Source organism: Rhamphochromis longiceps, linkage group LG16 (assembly GCF_057381845.1).
Source record: "Rhamphochromis longiceps isolate RC_006_pf linkage group LG16, R_longiceps_female_GT1.1, whole genome shotgun sequence".
In the NCBI taxonomy this organism is placed as follows: Eukaryota; Metazoa; Chordata; class Actinopteri; order Cichliformes; family Cichlidae; genus Rhamphochromis; species Rhamphochromis longiceps.
In genome coordinates this window covers 39,854,220-39,881,812 of record NC_140572.1, presented here as the reverse complement: position 1 = coordinate 39,881,812, position 27,593 = coordinate 39,854,220, and the positions used below count along the sequence as shown (strand labels likewise).

General features: G+C 44.1%; 1 protein-coding gene across 17 annotated transcripts in view; it reads left to right on the top strand.

Moving 5' to 3' along the window:
• LOC146651703 (titin-like) overlaps positions 1-27,593 on the top strand; it is a 175,950-nt gene that overhangs the window by 131,277 nt on the left and 17,080 nt on the right. For all 17 annotated transcript variants that reach the window (XM_085384072.1, XM_085384056.1, XM_085384059.1 and 14 more), the window contains 16 exons: positions 78-17,357; positions 17,461-17,757; positions 17,998-18,585; positions 18,684-18,986; positions 19,104-19,400; positions 19,490-19,777; positions 19,902-20,207; positions 20,354-20,656; positions 20,742-21,047; positions 21,176-22,939; positions 23,096-23,389; positions 23,600-23,884; positions 23,986-24,285; positions 24,392-26,458; positions 26,582-26,884; positions 26,974-27,279. In XM_085384072.1, coding sequence (XP_085240198.1) covers positions 78-17,357; positions 17,461-17,757; positions 17,998-18,585; positions 18,684-18,986; positions 19,104-19,400; positions 19,490-19,777; positions 19,902-20,207; positions 20,354-20,656; positions 20,742-21,047; positions 21,176-22,939; positions 23,096-23,389; positions 23,600-23,884; positions 23,986-24,285; positions 24,392-26,458; positions 26,582-26,884; positions 26,974-27,279 — 25,287 coding nt within the window. The remainder of the gene's footprint in view (positions 1-77; positions 17,358-17,460; positions 17,758-17,997; positions 18,586-18,683; positions 18,987-19,103; positions 19,401-19,489; positions 19,778-19,901; positions 20,208-20,353; positions 20,657-20,741; positions 21,048-21,175; positions 22,940-23,095; positions 23,390-23,599; positions 23,885-23,985; positions 24,286-24,391; positions 26,459-26,581; positions 26,885-26,973; positions 27,280-27,593) is intronic.

Below are 27,593 nucleotides of genomic sequence, written 5' to 3'. Positions count from 1 at the left end.
TGGGATTTTTTTGTGTAAAATTCTAGATTTATTTTATTAATTATAATAATAATAATTTCCTCTTTTATATCTTATAGATCCACCTGGACCTCCAGTCAATCCAAGAGTTACAGACACAACCAAAACCACTGCCACTCTGAACTGGGGAAAACCTCTTCATAATGGTGGACTGGAAGTTACTGGATATGTCATTGAGCACAAAAAAGAAGGAACAGAAGAATGGGTTAAGGATACCCCATCATCTCCACTTAGGATCACAGAATTTGTTGTTCCTGAACTAGACACTGGTGCAAAATACTGCTTCAGAATTAGTGCTGTGAATGCTAAAGGAGTGGGAGAACCTGCCGAAACTAAGGAATTCACTGAGATTGTGGAGCATGCAGCTGAACCTGGAATGGAGCTTGATGTTGAGCTCAGAAGAACTCTTGTTGTCAGAGCTGGCTGCTCCATTCGCCTTTTTGTGCCAATCAAGGGACGTCCTACACCTACTGTCACCTGGACCAAGGAAGGCGGGCCTGTTCCACGTGCAGTCATTGACAGCACTGAATCATTTACGATGCTGATCATTCCTGAGAGTTCAAGAATTGATGCAGGCAAATATGAGCTTACCCTCGAAAACTCAGCTGGAAAGAAGAGTGCTGACATACACGTGAGAGTTCTGGATTCACCTGGGCCTCCGCTTAACCTAAAACCAATCAAGATTGACAAAGAAAGCATTACGCTTCAGTGGGAAATGCCTCTCATTGATGGTGGTGCAAAGATCACAAACTATATCATTGAGAAAAGAGAATCAACACGCAAGGCTTTTGCTACTGTTGTTACAAAGTGCCCAACTACTTCAGTCAGAATTTGTGACCTGGGTGAAGGTTGTGAGTACTATTTCAGAGTGTCTGCTGAGAATGAGTATGGTATCGGTGAGGCGGTTGAAACTTCTGATCCAATTCGTGCATCCCAGACACCAAGCTCTCCAGAGAGCATTATTCCTACTGATATCACCAAGAACTCTATCAGCCTGGCTTGGACCAAACCTAAGCATGACGGTGGAAGCAGAATTACAGGATATGTCCTGGAAGCCCAGAAGAAGGGAACTGATCAGTGGTCTCATATTACGACGGTCAAGAACATGGATTTCACTGTGAAGAATCTCAATGAGAATGAGGAGTACATTTTCCATGTAATGGCTGTCAATCACTCAGGTAGGAGTATTCCAAAGGAGAGCAAACCCATTGTTGTCAAGGACTCTACTTCTTTGCCAGAGTTTGACCTGCGTGGAGTTTGTCACAAGACTGTTATTGCCAAGGCAGGAGATGATATCAAGGTTGAAATTCCAGTTATGGGACGTCCTAGACCAACTGTCTCTTGGCAGAAGGATGGCGCAGCCCTGAAACTCACACAGAGGACCAATGTAGAAACTACTGCTGCTACAGTCATTATCAGCATCAGTGAGTGCACCAGAGCTGACAGTGGTGTATACACCATGACAGGAAAGAACATTGTTGGATCTGTGACAGACAGCATCACTCTGAAAGTTCATGATGTACCTGGTCCACCCAAAGGACCCGTTAAGATTGTGGAAATATCTCGTACTTATTGTATCTTTTCATGGGACGCTCCTGAGAATGATGGAGGGGTTCCCATCAACAACTATGTCATTGAAATACGAGACACCACTTCTCAAACATGGACTGAGTTGTCGTCTACCGTCATCCGCACAATGTTTAAAGCCATCCGGTTAACTACTGGATCAGAGTATCAGTTCAGAATAAAGGCTAAGAACAGATATGGTGTTGGACCTCCTATTACTTCAGAGACAGTGGTGGCTGCCTATCCATTCAAAGTCCCTGGTCCTCCAGGTACTCCTAACGTTGTTGCATTTACCAAAAACTCAATAACAATTGGCTGGAATGAGCCTGTGAATGATGGTGGAAATGAAGTCATTGGCTACCATGTTGAGAGGAAAGAAAGAACCAGCATAATGTGGTATAGGATTAGCAAGGGTCTTGTAAAAGGAAATATCTTTAAATCCTCTGGACTTGAAGATGGAGTTGCTTATGAGTTTCGTGTCATGGCTGAAAACATGGCTGGAATTGGTAAACCCAGCAAGGCCTCAGAACCGATATTGGCCTTGGACCCTGTTGACCCACCAGGTCAGCCTGTGCCAATATCTGTCAACAAGAATGCCATTACTATTCAGTGGACAAAGCCTGAGTATGATGGTGGGTTCAAAATCACCGGCTACATTGTGGAGAAGAGAGAACTGCCTGCTGGTCGCTGGATGAGAGCCAACTTTACCAACATAATTGAAACAACGTTCACTGTTAGTGGACTAACTCAAGATGCCTCATATGAGTTCCGTATCATAGCCAGAAACTCAGCAGGTGCAGTGAGCATACCTTCTGAGCCTTCAGATCCTATTATCTGCAAAGATGACATTATCGAACCACGCATTATGGTAGATGCCATCTTTAGGGATGTTGTTCTACTAAAGGCAGGAGAGTCATTCAAGCTTGAAGCTGATATTGCTGGTCAACCAACACCATCTATGGTTTGGACCAAAAATGGAAAGGAGGTTGAGAATACAATGAAACTGGAAGTTAGGTTCACTGAACTGACAACTACTCTAACCAACAAGGACTCTATAAGGCCAGATGGAGGTGAATTCATTTTGACTGCCACTAATGTTGGTGGATTTGCAAAGCACATTTTTAATGTTAAAGTGCTTGACAGACCAGGACCACCAGTTGGACCTCTTAAGGTAACTGATGTCACAGCTGAGAACTGTGCACTCTCCTGGGCTCCACCTGCAGATGATGGTGGTTCCAAGATTGAAGGATATGTGATTGAGAAGCGTGAATCAAGCAGACTGGTTTGGACCAGTGTTGTTTCAGACCTCCAAGATACACAATACAAGGTTACTAAGCTGCTCAAAGGAAACGAATACATTTTTAGAGTAATGGCAGTTAACAAATATGGAATTGGCGAATCGCTTGAATCACAACCCACTATTGCAGACAACCCATATGTGATTCCAGATCCTCCTGAGAATGCTGAGGTGACAGCTATCACTAAAGACTCAATGGTTGTCATGTGGCAAGCACCTAAGAGTGATGGTGGAACTCCCATCACCACCTACCATATTGAAAGAAAAGATAGAATGGGCCTCCGTTGGGTCAAGTGTAACAAGAGGAAAGTCAAAGATCTGCAGTTCAAGGCAACAGGTCTTGTTGTTGGACATGAATATGAATTCAGAATTATTGCTGAGAATGCTGCCGGATTGAGTGTACCAAGTGTGTCTAGTCCATTCTACAAGGCTACTGATGGACTATACAAGCCTGAAGCTCCATGCAACCCCAGAATCTTGGATACAACCAAGTCTTCAATTACTGTGGCTTGGAACAAACCTGCATTTGATGGTGGCTGTGAAATAATGGGCTACATTGTAGAAACATGCATCCCATCTGAAAAGAAGGAAGAAGAGGAATGGACCATTGTGACACCCAAGGAAGGTCTTCCTGCTACCTCATTCACCATTGTTAACCTGAAGGAGAATCAAGAGTACAAGATTCACATCTCTGCTGTCAATAGTGAAGGAATTGGAGAGGCAGCATCTGTACCTGGTAATCCAAAGGCAGAGGACAGGCTTCTCCCTCCTGAGATTGATTTGGATGCGGAACTTCGGTCAGTTGTCAGGCTTAGAGCTTGCTGTTCACTTAGACTGTTTGTGCCTATCAGAGGCAGACCACCCCCTCAGGTAAAATGGACCAAAGGAGATGGGGAACCAGTTGAGAGGGCAATCATTGACAGCACAACATCATACACATCACTGATAATTGAAAATGTCAACCGATTTGACAGTGGAAAGTATAATCTTACTGTTGAGAACAGCTCTGGCTCCAAGACAGTTACAGTACAAGTCAGAGTGCTTGATACACCAAGTGCCCCACAGAATCTGAAAATTACTGCTGTGACAAAGGATGCTGTGACTCTGACTTGGGATCCACCAGTGAATGATGGTGGAGTTAAAATTAAGAATTATGTTGTTGAAAAACGTGAGTCTACAAGAAAAGCATATGCCACAGTCAATGCTCTCTGCTATCAAACCACCTTCACTGTTGACCAGCTCCTGGAAGGATGCAACTATTACTTTAGAGTTTTAGCGGAGAATGAGTATGGCATCGGCTTGCCCATTGAGACTGGTGAATCAGTTAAGGTGTCAGAGAAACCACAGCCTCCTGGCAAAATCACTCTTAAGGATGTTACCAAAAACAGTGTCACTCTCTCCTGGGAGAAGCCAGAGCATGATGGTGGCAGTAGAGTGGGCTGTTATGTTGTTGAGATCCTGCCTAAGGGTGCTGACAAGTGGACCCAAGCACTGATCGTAAAAGAAACAGAAGCTACTATTAGTGGACTAAATGCAGGTGAAGAATATATGTTCCGTGTTGCTGCAAGAAATGAAAAAGGAACAAGTGATCCACGTCAGATTGGAGTCCCTGTGATTGTAAAAGACCTTGTTATTGCACCTGCTGTCAAAATGTTGTTCAACACATTTACTGTGTTGGCAGGAGAAGACTTGAAAGTGGAGGTTCCTTATATTGCACGCCCCAAAGCAACAGTTTCATGGGTAAAGGATGGTCTCCCTCTTAAGAGAACTAGCAGAGTAAACTTTGGTGCTACAGACACAATGCTGAACCTCACTATAAAAGAAGCTACTAAAGATGATGTTGGACACTACATTATTACTCTTACCAACACAGCAGGAGAGACTAAAGCAGATATTGGCATTGTTGTTCTTGACAAACCTGGCCAACCAGGTGGTCCAGTTAAGGTAGAGGAAGTCACTTCTGACAGTGTAACCATCTCCTGGAATCCACCAGAGTATGATGGTGGTTGCACCATCAAAAGCTATATTGTAGAAAAGAGAGACACATCTACAACTGCCTGGATGGTTGTATCTTCCAACCTAGCAAGGACCAAAATTAAGGCAGGCAGGCTGAAAACAGGTTCTGAGTATCAGTTTAGAATTACTGCAGAAAACAGATATGGAAAAGGTCCAGCTCTTCTATCACCATGCATTTTGGCTCAATACCCATATAAACTCCCAGGCCCTCCAGGTACACCATCCATTGCAGTCTGCACCAAAGATAGCATGGTGGTCACCTGGAATGAACCTGTCATTGATGGTGGAAGTTCTATCTTGGGCTACCACCTTGAACGTAAAGAGAGGAACAGCATCCTTTGGGTCAAACTAAACAAATCTCTTATTACAGACCAAACCTTTAAGACCACTGGTCTAGAACCAGGAATGGAGTATGAATACAGAGTGTATGCTGAAAACATAGTTGGAATAGGCAAAGCAAGTAAAGTGTCGGAGGGCTATATTGCTAGAGATCCTTGTGATCCACCTGGCACCCCAGAGGCAATAAAGATTACTAAGGACTCAGTGACTATTGTTTGGACCAAACCTGAGTATGATGGTGGTGCAAAGGTTACAGGCTACATTGTGGAAAAGAAGGAGCTTCCAGAGGGTCGTTGGTTGAAGGCTAATTTTACTAATATAATTGAGACGGAATATTTAGCAAGTGGACTTGTGGAGGGCAATCAGTATGAGTTTCGTGTCATTGCCAGAAATGCTGCTGGTGTTTTCAGTATTCCTTCTTACAGCACTGGTCCAATTACTGCCAGAGATGAGATTGAGCCACCGCGCATAAGCATTGACCCAGAGTATACACAGAATATTGTGGTCAGTGCTGGCGACAACTTCAAAATTGATGCAGATGTTCATGGAAAACCACTGCCCTCTATCCACTGGATGAAGGGAGAGCAGGAACTAGGCAACACAATTCACAGGGAAATCAAGAACACACCCACCAAAGCTTTTATATCTGTCAAAGAAGCTAAACTGTCTGATGGAGGGCAATACATTTTGCTACTGAAAAATCCTGGAGGAGAAAAGACTGTACAGGTCAATGTTGTTGTTCTAGATAAACCTGGAGAACCACAAGGGCCTCTTGTTGTCACAGGAATAACCAAAGACAGATGCTGCCTTGCATGGAAACCACCATTGCAGGATGGTGGCAGCAAGATCTGTCACTACATTGTGGAGAGAAGAGAGACAAGCAGACTAATCTGGACTGTAGTTGAACAAAAAGTGGAGAACATTTGTCTAAAAGTTACTAAGCTCCTGGAGGGAAATGAGTACATCTTCAGAGTCCGTGCTGTCAACCAATTTGGAGTAGGCGCACCACTTGAATCTCCTGCTGTCATAATCAAGGATCCATACATGCTACCTGAATCGCCCAAGAACTTAGAAGTTTCAAATATTAAAAAGGATTCAATGGTGCTTACCTGGGAGGCTCCTTCTGAAGATGGTGGCAGTCCTGTAACTGGATACATAATTGAGAAGCATGACAAAGAAGGCGTAAGATGGACTAGGTGCAATAGGCAAACAGTCACTGATTTGAGTTTTAAGGTCAAAGGACTTTTGGAAAGCCACAATTATGAATTCAGAGTTGCGGCTGAGAATTCTGTTGGTGTTGGTGAGCCAAGCTCCCCAACTGTTTTCTACAAAGCTCTTGATCCTATCTTTAGGCCTGGCCCACCACATAACCCAAGAGTTACAGACACTACAAGAACATCAGTATTCCTGTCATGGGGAAAACCCATTTCTGATGGAGGCTGTGAGATTCAGGGATACATTATTGAGTGCTGCACTACTACTGCTGAAGCACCTGCTGCTGAAGGAGCTGCCACAGACACAGTTGTTGAAGAATGGATAATGTGCACACCAGCTACAGGTGTTAAGAAGACTAAGTTTGAAGTTGCAAATCTGAAAGAAAACCAGGCATACAAGTTTAGAGTATATGCAATCAACAAAGTAGGAGTTGGTGAGCATGCTGATGTTGCTGGAATTGTTGTTGCTACGGACAGAGCAGATGAGCCAGACCTTGACATTGACCCAGAACTAAGAAAAATTGTTACCATTAAAGCTGGTGCGTCCCTAAGACTCTTCATTCCTATCAAAGGCAGGCCCACACCTACTATAAAGTGGGACAAAGATGAAGCTCCCCTTAAAGAGAGTGCTCAGGTTGAGATAACCAGCAGTTATACATTGCTTGTGATTGATAAAATGAGCAGAAATGACAGTGGAAAATACACAGTCTCTGCAGAGAATTCCAGTGGAACCAAATCTGCATTGGTTGTTGTCCGCGTCCTTGACACACCTAGTGCTCCTGTTAATCTTAAAGTGAAAGAAATTACAAACCAGTCAGTAACATTGGAATGGGAACCACCTCTGTTGGATGGTGGATCCAAGATCAAAAACTACATTGTTGAAAAAAGAGAAAGCACACGCAAAACATTTGCAGCTGTTGTCACAAATTGTCATGCTCTTTCATGGCAGATCGAACCACTCCAGGAGGGCTGCAGTTACTACTTCCGTGTACTTGCAGAGAATGCTTATGGTGTTGGTCTGCCTGCAGCAACTGTTGATCCTCTTAAGGTCTCAGAAGTGCCCCAGGCTCCAAAGAGTTTAATTGTTACAGATCAGACAAAAACAAGCATCTCTCTGGCCTGGGAGAGGCCAGAGTATGATGGTGGTAGCAGGATCATGCAGTACTTGCTTGAGGTGCAGCTGAAGGGTCAAGAGAAATGGTCTGCTGTAAACACTTTTAAGACAATGGAAGCAACAGTCTCCAATTTGAACCCAGGAGAGGAGTATCTTTTCAGAATTACAGCTGTCAATGATAAAGGGAAGAGTGATCCCAAAGTCCTTTCCGGGCCAGTGATGACCAAAAACTTGGTCTTTGAGCCAGATGTCCGTCCAGAATTCAGCAGCTACAGTGTTCATGTGGGCAAAGACATTAACATTGACATTCCTATCTTTGGACGTCCTAAACCTACCATCACATGGACTAAAGATGGCGCTCCGTTGAAGTTTACTACAAGAGTCCATATTGTCAATACACCAACACATACAACACTAAGCATAAAAGAGGCAGCAGGCGATGATGGTGGTATGTACAGCATAAATGTTGCCAACTCAGCTGGAAAGAAGGACACAACAATTGAAGTCATTGTACTTGACAAACCTGGCCCTCCATGTGGCCCTGTGAGATTTGATGAAATCACAACACAGAGTGTCACTATATCATGGGACCCACCAAAACACAATGGTGGATGCCAAATTTCAAACTACGTTGTACAGAAAAGAGATACGACTACTACAACATGGGAGAATGTTAGTATCAACTGGGCCAGAACCACCATAAAAGTACCTAGACTAAAGACTGGAGCTGAGTACCAGTTCAGGATCATTGCCCAGAACCGTTATGGTAAAAGCCATGGTCTGGATTCATCTGCTGTAGTTGCTCAGTACCCATACAGAGAGCCAGGCCCTCCAGGCACTCCTTTCATCTCTTCTCTCTCTAGGGACCACCAAATTGTTGAGTGGCATGAACCTGTCACAGATGGAGGCAGTCCTGTTCTTGGCTACCATCTTGAAAGGAAAGAGAGGAATAGTATTCTCTGGGTCAAGATCAACAAGACTCTCATCCACGAGACAAGTTTCAAGAGTTACCCCTTGGAGGAGGGTGTTGAATATGAATACAGGGTTTATGCTGAAAATATTGTTGGAATTGGAAGGAGCAGCAAAGTCTCAGAGGGATGTGTTGCCCGTGATCCATGTGATCCTCCTGGAATACCAGAGGCCATCCATGTGACCAAAGACACCATTGTCATTCAGTGGACTAAACCAGAATATGATGGTGGAAGCAATATCACTGGCTATATTGTGGAAAAGCGTGATCTGCCCGAGGGCAGGTGGGTAAAGGCAAATTTTACTAATGTGATTGAGACCCAGTTTACAGTGACTGGTCTGACTGAAAATGCACAGTATGACTTTAGAGTCATTGCTAAAAATGCTGTTGGCACTGTCAGCAAACCATCATATAACAGTGGACCTATAACTGCAAGTGATGCTGTGGAGGCACCCAAATTCTCCATTGATCCTGCATTCACCAAGACCATTATTGTCAATGCTGGAGAGACATTCAAGCTAGATGCTGATGTACGTGGCAAGCCGCTGCCAACAATCCAGTGGTTCAAAGATGACAAACCAGTTGAAAACACACTTCGACTAGAGATCAGAAACACAGAAAACCATGCAATGATTGTCATTAAAGACTCCATTAGAGTTGATGGTGGAACTTATACACTCCAGCTGAAAAATGAAGCCGGTAGTGAGACTGTTCAATTTAAGGTTTTGGTACTGGATAAACCTAGCCCATGTGAAGGACCACTCCATGTCACTGGAGTCGCTGAAGATAGATGCACACTGGTATGGCACCCCCCTCTACATGATGGAGGTAGTCCTATTACACATTACATCATTGAAAGAAGGGAGACAAGTCGTCTAGCTTGGACTGTTGTTTCTAGCAACTGTGGCACCACATGCTACAAAGTTACCAAATTACTGGAAGGTGACGAGTATATGTTCCGTGTAATGGCAGTTAATAGTCATGGTGTAAGTGAGCCACTGGAGTCTGGTGCAGTAATAATGAAAACTCCATTTGTTCTCCCTGGTCCACCTCACATTGAGGATGTATCTAACATTGCCCATGATGGTATGACCATCTCTTGGTCTGCCCCTGAGACTGATGGTGGCAGTGAAATTACAAATTACATAATTGAGAAAAAGGATAGAACCGGGATCAAATGGACCAGATGCAACAGACAGAAGGTCACTGATCTCTCATTTAGAGTTACAGGCCTGACCACAGGCCATGAGTATGAATTCCGAGTGGCTGCTGAGAACATAGTTGGAGTGGGAGAGCCAAGCCTTGCAAGTTCATACTACAAGGCCTGTGATCCCAAGTACAAACCTGGAGCCCCAGGATATGTGCATGTGATTGACTCAACAAAGACTTCTATTACTGTGTCATGGGGTAAACCTCTGTCTGATGGTGGCAGTGTCATTCAAGGATATATTGTTGAAGTCTGCAAGGCTGAAGAGGAAGAATGGACCATGGTCACTCCTCCAACTGGCCTGCGTGTCAACAAATATGAAATTACAAAGCTTACTGAGGCTCAGGAGTACAAGATTCAAGTGTGTGCTCTGAACAAATTGGGAGTTGGCGAGCCGGCAGTTCTGTCTGGAACAGCTAAGCCTGAAGAAAGGGTCGAACCACCTGAGATCCACCTTGACTCTGAGCTGAGGAAGGGCATTGTACTGAAAGCAGGCGGCTCTGTTAGAATCAATATTCCATTTAAGGGCAGACCAACACCTGAGATAAAGTGGACTAAGGATGATGGAAACCTGACTGAAAAACCAGTGGTTGAGAAAGCTCATAATTTCACACAGTTGTCTATTGACTCATGTGACAGAAGTGACTCAGGAAAATACACCCTCACACTGACTAACAGCAGTGGCACTGTGTCTGAGGTTATTTCAGTTAAAATTCTGGATGCCCCTGGGGCCGCACAGAACCTTGTTGTTAAAGAAATCAGAAAGGACTCTGTCACTCTTGCTTGGGATGCTCCATTGATTGATGGAGGTGCCAAAATCAAGAACTATGTCATTGACAAACGTGAATCAACAAGAAAGGCATATGCAAATGTGTCCACAAAATGCACCAAAACAACATTCAAAGTTGAGAACTTGATTGAAGGTGCTATGTACTACTTTAGAGTCATGGCTGAGAATGAATATGGAATTGGGCCGGCTGTGGAAACAAAGACTGCCTCCAAGGCCTCTGAAGTACCACTGCCTGTTGGAAAGATCTTCCTCAATGATGTCACTAAATCCAGTGTCTCACTGGCCTGGGAGAAACCTGAGCAGGATGGAGGGAGCAGAATTGCTGGCTATCTAATTGAGATGCAACCTAAGGGTACAGATAAGTGGGGAGTTGCAACAAATACAAAAACATGTGAAGGTACTGTCACAGGCCTTACAGCTGGAACAGAATACCTATTCCGCATCATTGCTTACAATGAAAAGGGAAAGAGTGAGCCAAAAGCACTTGCTGCACCTGTGATTGCCACTGACATGACCATGGAGCCCAGCATCAAAATTCCATTCAACACTTACAGTGTATTAGCTGGAAAGGATCTAAAGTTAGATTTTCCTGTTCTTGGCAAGCCAAAACCTAAAGTCACCTGGGCCAAGGATGGTCAGCCTTTGAAGGTGACATCAAGAATGAATATAATATCCACTAAAACAACAACGGGAATAGAAATTACTGAGGCATGCAAGGAGGACTTTGGCAAATACACAATTACAGCAGCCAACACCACTGGAACAACCGCAGAGGATGTATCTGTCATTATCCTCGACAAGCCTGGTCCACCAAAAGGGCCAGTCAAGATTGTTGAAGTGAGCAACACCTTTGTCCACCTCTCCTGGGACCCCCCAGAGTACACCGGTGGATGCCAAGTAAAGAATTACATAGTAGAAAAGAGAGACACAACCAGTACAACATGGCAAACAGTCACCACTCAGCTAGCTAGAACAGCTTTTAAGGTCAGCAAGCTGAAGACAGGTTCAGAATATCAGTTCAGAATCATAGCTGAAAATAGATATGGAAAGGGTGCGCCTCTGGATTCCAAGGCCATTGTGGTGCAATATCCATTCAAACCACCGGGTCCTCCAGGAACACCACATGTGAAATATGCAACTAAAGAAATGATGATCATTGAATGGAATGAGCCAGTCAATGATGGTGGAAGTGCAGTTATTGGCTACCATTTGGAAAGCAAGGAAAGAAGCAGCATTCTATGGAGCAAACTGAACAAGACTCTCATTACAGACACACAATTCAAGATCGTTAACCTTGAGGAGGGTATTGGATATGAATTTAGAGTTTATGCTGAAAATATTGTTGGCATTGGCCGATGCAGTAAAGTATCCGAGTCCTTTGTTGCTCGCGACCCATGTGATCCTCCTGGTACCCCAGAAGCTGTATCTATTTCTAAGAACCAGATCAGGATTCAGTGGACTAAGCCTCAGTATGATGGTGGTAGCAAAGTGAATGGATATATTGTGGAAAGGAAAGACCTCGCCTCTCCTGATGGACGCTGGGTAAGAGCTAACTTTACCAATATAGTTGAGACTGAGTACACTGTCACTGGTCTAACAGAAAATGAGCAATATGAATTTAGAGTTATTGCAAGAAATGCAGCTGGCATCTTTAGCGAGCCATCTGACAGCTCTGGACCTATTACTGCTACTGATGAAATTGAACCACCAAGGGCCTCAATGGATCCTAAATACAAAGATGTTATTGTTGTAAATGCTGGAGAAAATCTGCTTCTGGATGCAGACATCTATGGAAAACCAATTCCTGAGGTGCTCTGGCTGAAAGAGGGCAAGGAAATGGACAAAGCTTTGCGCATCGAAGTGAAAACTACACAGAAACGTGCAGCAATGACGATTAAGGATGTAACCAAGCTTGATAGTGGCCACTATGACCTCATCCTCAAAAATCTGGGTGGTACAAAAGTGTTCCCTATCACAGTTAAAGTCCTTGATAAACCAGGTCCACCCACTGGACCCATGAAGATTACTGGAGTCATGGCCGACAGGTGCATTCTTGCCTGGTCTGAGCCAGCTCTAGATGGCGGAGCCAGTATCACTCACTATGTGCTGGAGAAGAGAGAGACTAGCAGGTTGTCCTGGACCGTGGCTGCATCAGACATCAAGGGTCTGTACCATAAAGTAACAAATTTGCTTCCTGGAGATGAATACATTTTCAGAGTCAGAGCAGTGAACAAATATGGCATTGGTGACTATCTGGAAAGTGAACCCATTATTGCACGCAATCCTTACAAGCCTCCTAGCGCTCCTGGAACTCCAGAAGCCAGTCTGATCACAAAGGACTCTATAGTTTTGTCGTGGACAGCTCCTGAACAGACTGGTGGAGCTGAAATTGAAGGCTACCATCTTGAAAAACGTGACAAAGACAGTGTACGGTGGACAAAATGCAACAGACAAAAGCTTACAGACGCTCAGTTTAAAGTCACAGGTCTGAGCACAGATCACTTCTATGAGTTCCGTGTTGCTGCTGAGAATGAGGTTGGAATGGGAGATTTCAGTGAGCTGTCCCTGTTCTACAGGGCATGTGATGCCATAAGACCACCTGGGCCTCCGCACCATCCTAAAGTAACAGACTACACAAAGTCCTCTGTCTCTCTGTCTTGGGGCAAACCTGACTTTGATGGCGGTGCTTATATCAAGGGATACATTGTTGAAATGAGGGAGTATACACCGGTACCTGAGTCAACAGAGGAGGCAGAGATAGCACCAGCAGTAGAAGCACCCGTTGAAAAAGAATGGACAATGTTCACTCCACCCAGTGGCATTCAAGCCACCAAATTAACTATAACAGACTTGAAGGAGGGTGGAGAGTACCAGTTCCGTGTCTATGCAATAAATTCAGAAGGAGTGGGGGAGGCTGCTAATGTCCATGGCGCAGTGGTTACTTCTGACAGGGCAGAAGCACCAGAGATAGAACTTGATGCTGAACTCAGAAAGGTTCTATCTGTCCGTGCTGGTGGGACTCTACGCCTCTTTGTCACCATCAGAGGAAGACCTGAGCCTGCTGTAAAATGGGAGAAAGTTGACAGTACCCTTACAGAGCGTGCTGTAATTGATACTACTCGTTCATTCACCATGCTTGTCATTGACAATGTTAATCGCTTTGACAGTGGCAAATACTCACTAACACTAGAAAACAGTAGTGGGAAAAAATCTGCAATTGTTGCAGTGAGAATTTTGGATACACCAAGTGCACCACAAAACTTTACCGTGAAGGAGCTAAAGAAGGATTCAGTGACTCTTGCCTGGGATACTCCACTTACTGATGGTGGCTCTAAAATCACAAACTACATCATAGAGAAGAGAGAGTCTGTTAGGAAGGCCTATGCTGCTGTCACCAGCAACTGTACAGCAAACTCATTTAAGGTAGAAGACCTGCCAGAAGGTGGAATTTTCTACTTCAGAATCTGTGCTGTTAATGAATATGGCCAAGGCCAGATGGTCGAAACCAAAGAAGTAAAGGTAGCTGAGGTACCTTTGCCACCAAGCAAGGTTACCCTTGTAGATTTGACCAAGACTAGTGTGTCACTGGCTTGGGAGAAACCTGCTCATGATGGTGGATGCAAAGTAATGTGCTACAATGTAGAATTTAAGCCTAAGAGTGGGGATAAATGGGGCACAGCATGTACAGTTAAGGTACCGGAAGCAACTATTCCTAATTTAACTCCAAATGAAGCTTATTTATTCAGAGTTGTTGCAATCAATGAGAAGGGGAAGAGTGAGCCAAAGGATCTTGGCTTACCTGTGGTTGCAAAGGATGTTGCTATTGAACCATCTATCAACTTGCTGTTTACCACATACACTGTGAAGGCTGGAGGTGACCTCACTTTTGAGGTTCCAATAAGAGGCAGACCAAAGCCCGCTGTGTCCTGGAAGAAGGATGGCCTTCCTTTGAAGCAAACCACATCAGTTTCTATCTTAAACACTGCAGCCTCATCCAAAATCATTATCAAAGAGGCTAAGAAGGAACATGTTGGGAAGTATGAAATGACTTTGGCAAACACAGCAGGAACTGTTACAGCAGATATTGGAGTCATTGTCCTTGATAAGCCAGGTCCACCTAAAGGAATTAAGGTGGATGCAGTGACTTCAGACAGCATCTCCCTTTCCTGGTCCCCACCAGAATATGATGGTGGCTGCTCCATCAGCAACTACATTGTGGAGAAGAGAGACACAAACACACAGGAATGGCAGATGATAGCAAGTAATGTTGCTAGAACAGCTTTCAAAGCTGGCCGCCTTACACATGGAGCAGAGTATCAGTTTCGTATTTATGCTGTTAACCGCTATGGAAAGAGTAGTTATCTGGATTCACCTGGAATCACTGCTCAGTACAATTTTAAACAGCCCGGACCTCCTTCTACACCCATAGTGAAACTGGCCACCAAGTCTTATATGCTGGTGACTTGGAATGAGCCAGTTAGTGATGGTGGTAGTCCTGTTCTGGGCTACCACCTGGAGAGGAAGGAGCGTTCTAGCATTCTTTGGACAAAGATGAACAGAGGAATGATCAAAGATACAGAGTACAAAGTCACTGGAATTGAAGAGGGCATGATGTATGAATACCGTGTATATGCTGAAAATATTGCTGGTATTGGTAAATGTAGCAAGGCTTGTGAAGCCGTAGCAGCAAGAGATCCATGTGACCCTCCAGGTAAACCCATTATCATTGCAATCACCAGAACATCAGTCTCCTTATCTTGGGAAAAACCAGAATATGATGGTGGAGCAAAGGTTTCTGGTTACACAATTGAACGCAGAGACCTTCCAGAAGGACGATGGACAAGGTGCAACTTCACTAATGTACCTGAGACCCATTATGATGTGACAGGCCTTACAGAGAACAGCCAGTATGATTTCCGTGTCATTGCAAAGAATGCAGCTGGACTGTTTAGTATACCATCAGACAATACTGGTCCCATCACTATTAAAGATGATGTGGAGCCACCACGCATCATGATTGATGTGAAGTTCAGAGAGACCGTGTTTGTGAAAGCCGGAGAAACTCTAAAGATTAATGCGGATCTTGCGGGACGTCCTGCTCCTGTCATTTCATGGACCAAGAATGGCAAAGAAATCGAGCTAAGAGCTAGAATTCAAATTGTTTCAACAGACACCAGCACGTGTCTCACTATGAAGGATTGTATCAGAAGAGATTCTGGACAGTATGCCCTGACTTTACAAAATATTGGTGGAACAGTTACCATGCCAATAAACTGTGTGATTCTAGATAGGCCAGGACCCTCAGCAGGACCACTTCAGATTACAGGTATCACAGCAGCAGAGTGCACTCTGTCTTGGGGTCCACCTCAGGAATCTGGTGGTGCAGACATCACTCATTATGTTGTTGAAAAACGTGAGACCAGTCGGCTGTCATGGACACTGGTGAAGGCAGATGTCACAAAAACATTCTTTAAAGTCACAGGTCTGCTCAAGGACAATGACTATATCTTTAGGGTTCTTGCTATTAACAAGCATGGTGTTGGTGAAGCTCTGGAGAGTGATGTTATAAAGGTTACAAATCCATACACCTTTGCCACTGCTCCAGCTAGTGTTGATGTCACTACTATAACTGGAGACTCAATGACCCTCACCTGGTGCAAGCCAGCCAATGATGGAGGCAGTCCCATTACTGGATATGTGATTGAGCGGCGTGAGAAAACAAGCATGCGTTGGGTCCGTGTGAACAGAGATCCAGTTCCTGAATTTACCACAGTAGTAACTAAACTCCGCAAGGGTTGTGAATATGACTTCCGAGTTTATGCTGAAAATGCAGCTGGTTTGAGTCCACCGAGTGAACCATCTGCAACATTCAGAGCAGTAGATCCTCTGGTCATTCCTTCTCGTCCAACCAAGCCAAAGATTGTGAATTCAACCAAAGACACCGTGTCTATTGTCTGGAAACCACCAACAGATGATGGTGGTGCTCCTATCCTTGGATACAGTGTAGAATACAGAGACTACATCCAGAAACCAGAGGAAGAAGAAGAATATGAGGAGGAAGAGGAGGTACTTGAGTCACCTGAAGAACTAGCAAGATGGGTTGAGGCCATCCCTCTTACAAAGAGCTTAGAATTCACCATCACTGGATTGAAGACAGATGCAGAATATGAATTCTGTGTTAAAGCAATCAATAAAGTTGGCAGCAGTGTGCGTAGTCCATATTCAAATCCATCTGCCGCAAAGGACAGAACTGCAGAACCATCATTTGATGTTGACATTGAGATGCGTAAAGTGCTCTCTGTTAAGCATGGTACAGCATTTACTCTTAATGTGCCATTCAAGGGAAACCCTTTGCCATCAGTGACATGGGCTAAGGAGGGTGTTGATCTGAAAGTCAGAGGAACCATTGAATCAACAGAATCCAGCACTTCATTGACTATTGAGAAGTCAACTAGAAATGACTCTGGAGAATACACTGTCACAATTGAATCACCACTAGGAAAAGCAACGTTGCCTGTGGTTGTCAAAGTACTTGACTCTCCAGGACCCCCAGTGAACGTTAAAGTAACTTCAGTGACCAGGGATTCTGCAACCCTCACTTGGGATCCTCCAGAGAATGATGGTGGTGATGCAGTAAAGGCCTACCATGTTGAAAAACGTGAGGCCAGTAAGAAAGCCTGGGTGTCTGTGACTGGCAACTGCCACACTCTGACTTACAAGGTGGAAGACCTACAGGAGGGAGCTATCTATTATTTCAGAGTTATTGGAGAAAATGAGTATGGAGTGGGTGTCCCTCAGGACGCTAAGGCTGGGACAAAGATCACAGGTAACATATGCACTGAGTGCTTATATTTGTAAAGGTTTTTTCTTTAAAAACATCATAAATCAATATTATGGACTTAATAAAATTGTCCTGCTGTCTGTTATAGAGGTACCAAGTCCACCTATGAAACTTGGAGTTGCAAATGTTACCAAGGACAGTGTTACTATTGCCTGGACCAGACCAGAATATGATGGCGGAAGCAGAGTCACTGGTTATCTTATTGATGCCCTGGAGAAAGGACAGACCAAATGGGTGAAATGTGCCACTGTGAGGATCTTGACTCACACAATCAAGAGCCTTAGGGAAGGTGCTGAGTACTTTTTCAGAGTCCGTGCTGAGAACCATGCTGGACTTAGTGAACCCAAGGAGATGATCGTTCCAGTTATTGTCAAGGAAATACACGGTATTGTTGCTGTCTTTACTTTAAACTTTTCAGATTACACATATTATATAATGTACATTTCTGACATGCTATGTCTATGTATAATTAATCCTAATTATAATAATTATAATAATCCTAATTTATATAAATGGGCAAGTTTTTAAAAGCTATGGTATTTCCGAAATAATAAACATTATTATTGTTTTACTAAGCTGCCATGTCTTACCACAGTCCTGTGTTATTATTTTTCTTTTCCAACAGAGGCTCCAGAGTTTGACCTAAAGAACTACCCCAAGAATACAGTTTATGTAAGAGCAGGATCCAATCTGACCTTTGAGATTCCATTAACTGGCAGGCCCATGCCAAAGGTCACTGTTTCCAAGAACAATATTGTCATTAAGGGATCCAAGAGGCTGCTGACAGAAGTAACTCCAGATAGTTTAATCATCACCCTAAATGAAAGTGTTTCAGTGGATGCTGGCAAATATGAAATCACAGCCTCAAATGCAGGAGGTACTACCAAGATTTTCATTATCTTCGTTGTGCTGGACAGACCTGGACCTCCTGTTGGTCCAGTTCAGATTGGAGAAGTTGGAGAGACCACAGTGTGTCTGAAATGGACTCCTCCAGAGTACGATGGTGGCAGTCCTGTTACGAATTATGTTGTTCTTAAACGTGAAACCAGCACTCCTGCCTGGGTAGAGGTGTCGACTACCATTGCCAGAAGTGAGATCAAGGTGACTAAGCTGACTAAAGGAGAGGAGTACCAGTTCAGAATTAAGGCTGAGAATCGTTATGGCATCAGTGATCATATTGACAGCAAGCCGGTCATGATAAAGCTTCCATACAGTAAGCCACTTTATCCTGTATCTTCAATTCCAATTCTTCTGTTTTATGAACAAGGCATCTTTGTTAATGTATTCTAACAAGAGTGTGTTCTGTAACAGCTGTGCCTGGACCTCCATCCACACCTTGGGTTAGCTATGTATCTAGAGAGAGTCTCACAGTCTGCTGGAATGAGCCAGTCAATGATGGTGGAAACCCTGTAGTTGGATACCATCTCCAGATGAAAGAGAGGACCAGCATCCTTTGGCAGAAAATCAATAAGACCCCAATCCCAGGAGACCAGTGGCGTGTCACAAACATCTGCCCTGGTCTTATCTATGAATTCAAGGTGGCAGCTGAAAATTCTGCTGGTATTGGAAAAATGAGCAAAACATCAGAAGAAGTGCTTGCTATTGATGCCTGTGGTCAGTATTTTAAGTATTTAATTTTTGCAGTTTTATGCCTTAATTATATGAGCTTACAACTGAAAATCTTTGCAGTTACTTTATTAAACTTTGATCTTTCTCACTTTAATAACACAGAACCCCCGGCAAATGTTCATGTCACCGAAGTCACGAAGAACTCGGTCAGTCTGGCCTGGCAGAGGCCTCCATATGATGGTGGCAGTAAGATTACTGGTTACAGTGTAGAAAGGAGGGAGGCACCCAGCGGCAGATGGGTGAAGGCCAACTTTACAAACATCATTGAGATGGGTTTCACTGTATCTGGACTGACCCAGGATGAGTCTTATGAGTTCAGAGTTTATGCTAAGAATGCAGTTGGGTCTGTCAGCAATCCATCTCTCATTGCTGGACCAGTGACTTGTGTTGATGCATGTGGTGAGCATATAATCCAAAATTATATGGACATTTATTAATTACTTGTAATAATTTTATTTATACACTTGTATAAATGTTTCTCGTCACAGGTGCCCCAGCTATAGACCTTCCTCCAGAGTACCTGGATGTAGTTCAGTACAAAGCTGGAGCTACAGTTAAGCTCAGAGTAGGAATTATTGCCAAGCCTCTACCAACGATTGAGTGGCTCAAGAATGGAAAGGAGCTAGTAACAACCTCCACTGTGTCTGCTGAAAGCACAACGGACTCTTCTGCTGTTCTGATCAAGGATGCAACTCGCAATGACACAGGTTCATATGAGATCAAGATTAAGAATGTTCTGGGGTCAGCATCTGCAACCATCAGAACTGAAATCCTAGGTATTTATAAGTTATTGATTCTCACATTTCCTTACATCTGAATTCCTAACCAGTTTAAATCCAGACTATAAAGCCTCCATCATCTCATCCATCCATGTTATTTTAATTTTTTATCTTTCCTTAGACAAACCTGGACCCCCAGCTGGCATTATTAACTTCAACTCCATCACAGCAGAAAGAATTATGTTCAGCTGGGAACCTGTGCCTGAGTGTGACCAGGGAGGCTCCAAAGTCACCCACTACATTGTTGAAAGACGTGAAACCAGTAGAGTGGTGTGGTCAACAGTTTCTGAAAGGTGTGAACAGACGTACATTACTGTTGGCAAGCTGGTCCGTGGAAATGAGTATGTATTCCGTGTAATGGGTGTTAACAAGTATGGAGTTGGAGAACCACTGGAGTCAGAGTCTGTCATCGCTAAGAATGCCTTTGGTAGGTTTCACTAGAGTGGCATGGAATCCACAGCAGCTATCCTCTGTGTTTCTTCTTCTTTTTAACACATTTTATTTTTATCAGGCTTTTTTGTCATTAACTTCACTGTTATGTGATCTTAACATACCTATTGTCTGTTCTTAAAGTCACTCCTGGGCAGCCTCATACCCCTGAGGTGACCACCATTACAAAGTCCACTATGGTGGTGGAATGGGGCAAACCAGGTGTGGATGGAGGCAGTGCAGTGACAGGCTACTACCTGGAGAGACGAGACAAGAAGAGCTTGCGCTGGATCAGAGTTTATAAAGAGCCTGTCACTGACGCCAAACAGACAGTTTATCACTTGACAGAAGGAAATGAATACCAGTATCGTGTGTGTGCCATTAACAAGGCCGGAGAGGGACCGTTTTCTGATGCATCAGACTATTATAAGGCTGCTGACCCAGTTGGTAAGTACACTTAGATTCACAGATTTACCACAAAAGTAATGATTACTAATCTACACTCCACTTAACAAATACATGGTACTTACAGATCCACCAGATGAGCCTTGCAAGTTAAAGGTGGTGGACTCTACCAAGACTTCCATCACTTTGGGCTGGTCCAAGCCAGAATGGGATGGAGGAAGTGAGGTCACAAGTTACATGGTGGAAAAGCTTGTGGAGGGAGAAAAAGAATGGGCTATGATTACCTCCAAAGGAGAGGTTAAAACAACAGAATATGTTGTCCACAATTTAAAACCAAATGTTAACTACTTCTTCAGAGTCTCTGCTGTCAATTGTGCTGGTCGCGGAGAGCCTCTGGAGATGACTGAACCAGTGCAGGCTAAGGACATCCTGGGTAAATTCATTACTTATTGAAAATAAAATAAATCGTGTCTTCAGTGTACAGCATGTGTTTCTTGTTTTGTATTCATGTTGCCCACATATAGTTTCCCCTGTATGACCTTCTATATACTCCCTTCCCAGAGGAGGCCCAGATTGACTCTGATGTTGCCATGAGAACTCACTACATTGTGAAGGCCGGCAAGGATGTTGAGCTGTCTGTTCCATTGAAGGGCAGACCTGCGCCCACTGCCTCTTGGAGCAAGGGAGAAGAATGCATTGACCACGATCCCAAATATGAATTCCACCATTCAGACACAAGCACAGTCCTTGTTATGCGTGAGGTGACCAAGCTTGATACTGGAAAATATACAGTAAAGATAGAGAATGGTGTGGGTGAGCCCAAGACAGTGACTCTGTCTGTCAAAGTCCAAGACACCCCAGCTCAGTGCAGGAACCTGGTCCTGAAGGAGGTGACCCGTGGAAAGGTGACTCTCTGCTGGGAGGCCCCACTTCTTGATGGCGGTGCAGAGATTACTAACTATGTTGTGGAGAAGAGAGACTCATCCAAGAGATCATACTCTATGGTGACAAACAAATGCACAGACACAACATACACCATTGAAGATCTTTCTGAAAAGACATCCTCCTTCTTCCGTGTCTTAGCAGAGAATGAGAATGGTATCGGTGATCCATGTGAAACACATGAACCTGTTAAGGCTACAGAAACTCCAGGCCCAGTCAAGGAGGTTTCAATGAAAGATTCATCAAAGACCTCCATCACTCTCCAGTGGCTTAAACCAGATTACGATGGTGGTAGTATAATCTCTGACTACATTATTGAGAAGAAGGTCAAGAATGAAGATTGGTCATTAGGAGGAACAAGCAGACAGTGTGAGTTTGAGGTAAAGAAACTGAAGGAGCACTCGAACATGTTCTTTAGAGTTGCTGCCAGGAATGAGAAAGGACATGGAGATTTTGTTGAAATTGGACCTATCAAGGTCATTGACTACATTATTACACCAGAGGCAGACCTTACAGAATATCCACATGGTAGCATCAGCATTCGCCTGGGTCACAATGTGCACATTGAACTGCCATACAAAGGCAAACCCAGACCTTCTGTTCTTTGGATGAAGGACAGCCTGCCGCTTAAAGAGAGTGATCAAGTACGCTTCAAGACAACAGAAAACAAAGCCACCCTAATGATTAAGAATGTGAAGAAGGAGAATGAGGGCAAATACACCTTAACCCTTGACAACAAAGTGAACAGGAAATCCTTCCACATCCATGTCATCACACTGGGACCACCATCAAAGCCTGTTGGACCTATCCGACTGGACGAAGTGAGAGCAGAAAGCATTATGATCTCATGGGATGAACCAAATGACTATGGTGGTGGAGACATAACTTGCTACACCGTGGAGAAACGTGATACCTCCCAAAATGACTGGAAGATGGCCTCCTCCAGTGTACAGGATACTCAATTCAAAGTCTCCAACCTTATCAAAGGTGTCCAATACCAGTTTAGAGTGTGTGCTGAAAACAGGTATGGTGTCAGCGAGCCTCTGCTTTCGCAAATGGTTATTGCCAAGCACCAATTCAGACCACCAGGCCCACCAGGCAAGCCGATTGTATACAATGTTACCAACGATGGTATGACCATTCAATGGGAGAAACCTATCTATGATGGTGGCACCCCTATTCAGGGCTATCATGTGGAGAAGAAGGAGAAGAATAGCATTATGTGGCAAAAGGTGAACACTATGTTGATCAAAGAAACAGATCACAGGATTTTGGAGCTCATTGAAGGCCTTGAATACTCCTTTAGAGTCTATGCACAGAATGATGCTGGGTTCAGCCGAATGAGTGATGAGAGCAAACCAATCATGGCCGTCAGTCCAGTTGGTGAGTATTAATTCAGACCATGACATAAATCCCTTTGTTACACTAGAAAAATACAACATGCTGGAAATTTTGCATGTTATGTATAAAATCTGAGAAAAATGTTGTCGGAATAAAAACACTGTGGCAAAGAGTTAAAAGGTGCATTATGCATTTCAGATCCTCCTGGCCAGCCTGATTACACTGATGTGACTAGTGACTCAGTGTCACTGAAATGGGATGCACCCAAACGTGATGGCGGTAGCAAGATTGTTGGATACAATATCGAGAAACGCCAAGGACATGGACGCTGGTTCAAGGCCAACTTGACTGATGTGCACGACTGTCAGTATACCGTCACTGGATTGGCAACAAATGAACGCTATGAGTTTAGGGTCATTGCCAGAAATGCCATGGGTGTTGTCAGTCCTCCATCCAACTCTTCTGGCATGATTGCTGTCAGAAATGAAAATGGTGAGTAATAGCAGGAAAGAGCTTGGACAGTGTAGATATTGGGGAAGCATTAAATCAGAGTTTAAAGGGTAAATAGTATAGTTGAAGTCCAATGCTTTTGTTTCCCTTGGTTGCTACCCATGTTTTCCTCAGCTCATTTTTCCAAGAATTACCTCTACATAGCTTACTAAAGCTGCCCGCTGTAAACTAATGCCTTTTTTCCCAAACCAGCTCTTCCAAACATTGAGTTTGGCCCAGAGTACTTTGAAGGTTTGACAGTCAAGGCAGGAGACAGCATCAGGCTAAAGGTGACCATCACTGGACGCCCAGTTCCCAAAGTTGTCTGGTTCCGAGAAGGTGTGGAGATTACAAAAAAGATGATGGACATTATTACAGTTCCTGGATCCAGCACCCTCTTTGTCAGGGATGCTGATCGTTCACACTGTGGGCGCTACACTGTGGAAGCTACCAATGGGTCTGGAACCAAAAAGGAAAACATCCTTGTTCAAGTCCAAGGTTTGCATTTTTGAAAGTTTTCTCCCTATACTTCAGTATCAATATTTACCATTCTATTCATTTGTATTCTAACTTAACTTTCTCACAACTATTTGACACAGATACACCTGGCGAGCCTGTTGGACCGATCACTTTCAGTAACATCTCAGAGGGCAAGTGCAGTCTGTCTTGGAACCCACCAGAGAAAGATGGTTGTTCTGAGATTTCACATTACATCATTGAGAAGCGTGAGACAGCCAAGATTTCGTGGGCATTGGTGTCTGATGAATGTAAGGAGTGCACCTTCCACGCAACCAAGCTCATTAAGACTAATGAGTATCAATTCAGGGTCTCTGCTGTTAACAAGTTTGGAGTTGGCAGACCTCTGGAATCCAGTCCCATCATTGCACAGATGCAATACAGTAAGTTGTCATTTTGGAAGGTTTTAAAAATCAACATATGGAAGTTTTCAAATCTATATTACATTTATTTAGTCATTTCCACTCACTATTAAAATTGTTTCCCCAGCCACTCCTGATGCTCCAGGCACTCCTGATGCAACTGAAGTTACAGGAGAGAGCATCACCTTGTCCTGGACTCCTCCAAAATCTGATGGAGGAAGCCCGATTCATTATTACATCCTGGAAAAACGTGAAAAGAAGACTGTCCGGTTCTACAAGGTGATCACCAAGAAGCCTATTACTGACTGTGCACATAGGGTTATCAACCTGACAGAGGATATGGAATACGAGTTCCGTGTTATGGCTGTAAATGATGCTGGTGTTGGAACTCCTAGCAACATCTCTTTACCCATCAAAGCCGCTGAGCCAAAAGATATACCTTGCGCTCCATCAGTGGTCTGTGTTTCGGACTCCACCAGTACCTCCATCAGTTTGGAATGGACCAAGCCTGCTGACGATGGAGGCATGGAGATTCTTGGCTACATAATTGAAATGGTGAAGGGAGAAGAGGTGGAATGGAAGAGAGTAAATGAGGAGCTTGTAACTGAAACAAATTATGTGGTGACAGGTCTGCAGACAGGGGCTGAGTACAAATTCCGTGTTGCAGCTGTCAATCATGTGGGTAGAGGTGAAGACAAGGAAATTCCAGAGCCTGCTCAGGCAGTAGATAGGCTAACAGTGCCACAGGTAGATATTGATGCTGCCTTTAAGCAGACACACATTGTCAAAGCGGGAGGTTCAGTGTGCTTGGGCATCCACTTCAGAGGAAAGCCTATTCCTACTGCCACTTGGGTGAAGGAGGAAGGAGAGCTCAGTGTCATGTCAGAGGTAACAACTACTGATGGTTACAGTTCTCTGAGCATTGAAAACTGCTCTAGAAATGATACTGGCAAATATACTGTAAACCTAGAAAATTCCAGTGGTAGCAAGGCTACTACATTTGTTGTAAAAGTCATGGACACTCCTGGACCTCCAGAGGCTGTTGCCTTCATGGAGGTGACCAGAGGCTCAGTCACACTTATGTGGAAATCTCCTCTTAATGATGGCGGAGCCAGAATCCATCACTATATTGTTGAGAGGCGTGAGGCTAGCCGCCGCACTTGGCAGCAGTCCGGTAGCAAATGCACACAGCACTACCTAAAGATACAGGACCTGCTGGAAGGAGTGCCATACTTCTTCAGAGTCTCAGCCGAGAACCAGCACGGTGTGGGTGAGGCATTTGAGCTGACTGAGCCTGTCATTGCCACTGCAGCACCATCAGCTCCAAAGAGACTGGATATCCTCGACACCACAGACAACTCTGTGTCACTAGGCTGGCTGAAACCAGAGCATGATGGCGGTAGTCGCATTCAGTGTTATGTCATTGAAGCTAGGCCAAAAGGTACAGACAAATGGGTAGTTGTTGGCAACACCAAAAATCTGACCTATGTTGTCGAAAAGCTCAACAAGGGTGATGAATATGACTTCTGTGTGAAGGCTAAGAATGAAGCTGGTTATAGCAAGCCCAAGGAAACTCTGGCTCCTGTGCTGGTCAAAGAGCCTCACATTGAACCTGCTGCTGACCTCAGTGAAATCACCAACCAGCTCATCACATGCAGGTCTGGAAGCACTTTCACCATCGATGTTCCAATCAGTGGCAGACCTGCTCCTAAGACCACCTGGAAGTTGGAGGAAATGAGACTGAAAAACACAGACAGAGTCTCAATCAAAGTTACTAAGGACAGAACCAGTATCTCAGTTAAGGAGGCCATGAGAGGAGATGGTGGGAAATACCATCTGACTCTGGAGAATGTGGCAGGAACCAGAACGTTTACTATTGAAGTTAATGTCACAGGCAGACCCAGTCCTCCAAGTGGACCAATAGAAATCTCATCAATTACTTCTGAGTCCTGTGTTGTTAACTGGCATCCACCAGAAGATGATGGTGGCACTGACATCACCAACTACATCGTAGAGAAGCGTGAATCTGGCTCAACGGCCTGGCAGCTCATCAACTCCAGCGTGAAGCGCACCTCTCTCCACGTCAGTAACCTGACCAAATACATGCAGTACACATTCAGGGTCTCTGCAGAAAACAGATTTGGTGTCAGCAAGTCCACTGAGTCTGAGACTATTGTCGCTGAGCATCCTTACAGTAAGTGTTACTCTATAATGTTACTTTTGAGCTTATGAATTTATAATATTCATTTCCATCCTATTCCATAAGATTCTTATGTTGAACTTGAATAAAACAGCAATACCTAATTTCTGATCACAGCACCTGCAGGTCCACCGACAAAGCCTATAATCTTTAATGTCACTGCTAATACAATGACACTGCAATGGGAGGAGCCCTACCATGATGGTGGAAGCAAGGTGACTGGTTACTGGATTGAGAAGAAGGAAAGGAACAATATCCTGTGGGTGAGGGAGAACAAGATCCCTTGCTTTGAGTGCTCTTACAAGGTGGAAGGTCTGGTGGAAGGCCTGGAATATCAGTTCAGGGTTTATGCCATGAACAGTGCTGGACTGAGCAAAGCTAGTGAGGCCTCAAAGGGAGCAGTTGCTCAAAACCCTGTTGGTGAGTTTAGTATCACACCATGAAGAGTTACTAAATTAATATGTTTTTAGACAAAAATGTCTGACAAACATTGTTGATTTGTTGTTTAGATCCACCAGGTAAGCCTGAAGTCACCAACGTAACAAGGACCACAGTATCCCTGAAGTGGTCGTCTCCACTGTATGACGGTGGCAGTCCAATTGTGGGCTACATCATTGAACGCAAGCCATACACGTTGACTGGCGAGGGCCGCTGGCTGAAGTGTAACTACACCAACGTGACTGACAACTTCTATACTGTTACTGCGCTGGGAGAGGGAGAGCCCTACGAGTTCAGGGTTATTGCTAAGAATGCCAACCAGGTCTTCAGCAGACCCTCTGAGTCCACCGGCTCTGTGCAGTGCAAAACTGACTTTGGTAAGATTTGAGACCATGACACAGTTTCATCAACATGCCACAAAATAAATTCACAGTAAAATGAAACTTGTGTTTTCTGCTAAATCAGTGTAAGCAATCAAACCGAGTCCCCAAAAGTTGATTCTGTTCATCTGGACGTTTTCAGTGGGAGAAACATTTTGTCACTCATCCAGGTGACTCCTTCAGTCTCAGCTGACTGCAGGTTTCCCCAATCTTATAACCAGTACATTTGACTCAGTGGTGCTAGTTTCAGCCATTATGCAAATGTACTGTTTATAAGACAAAACGTTTCTCCTACTGAAAACGTCCAGATG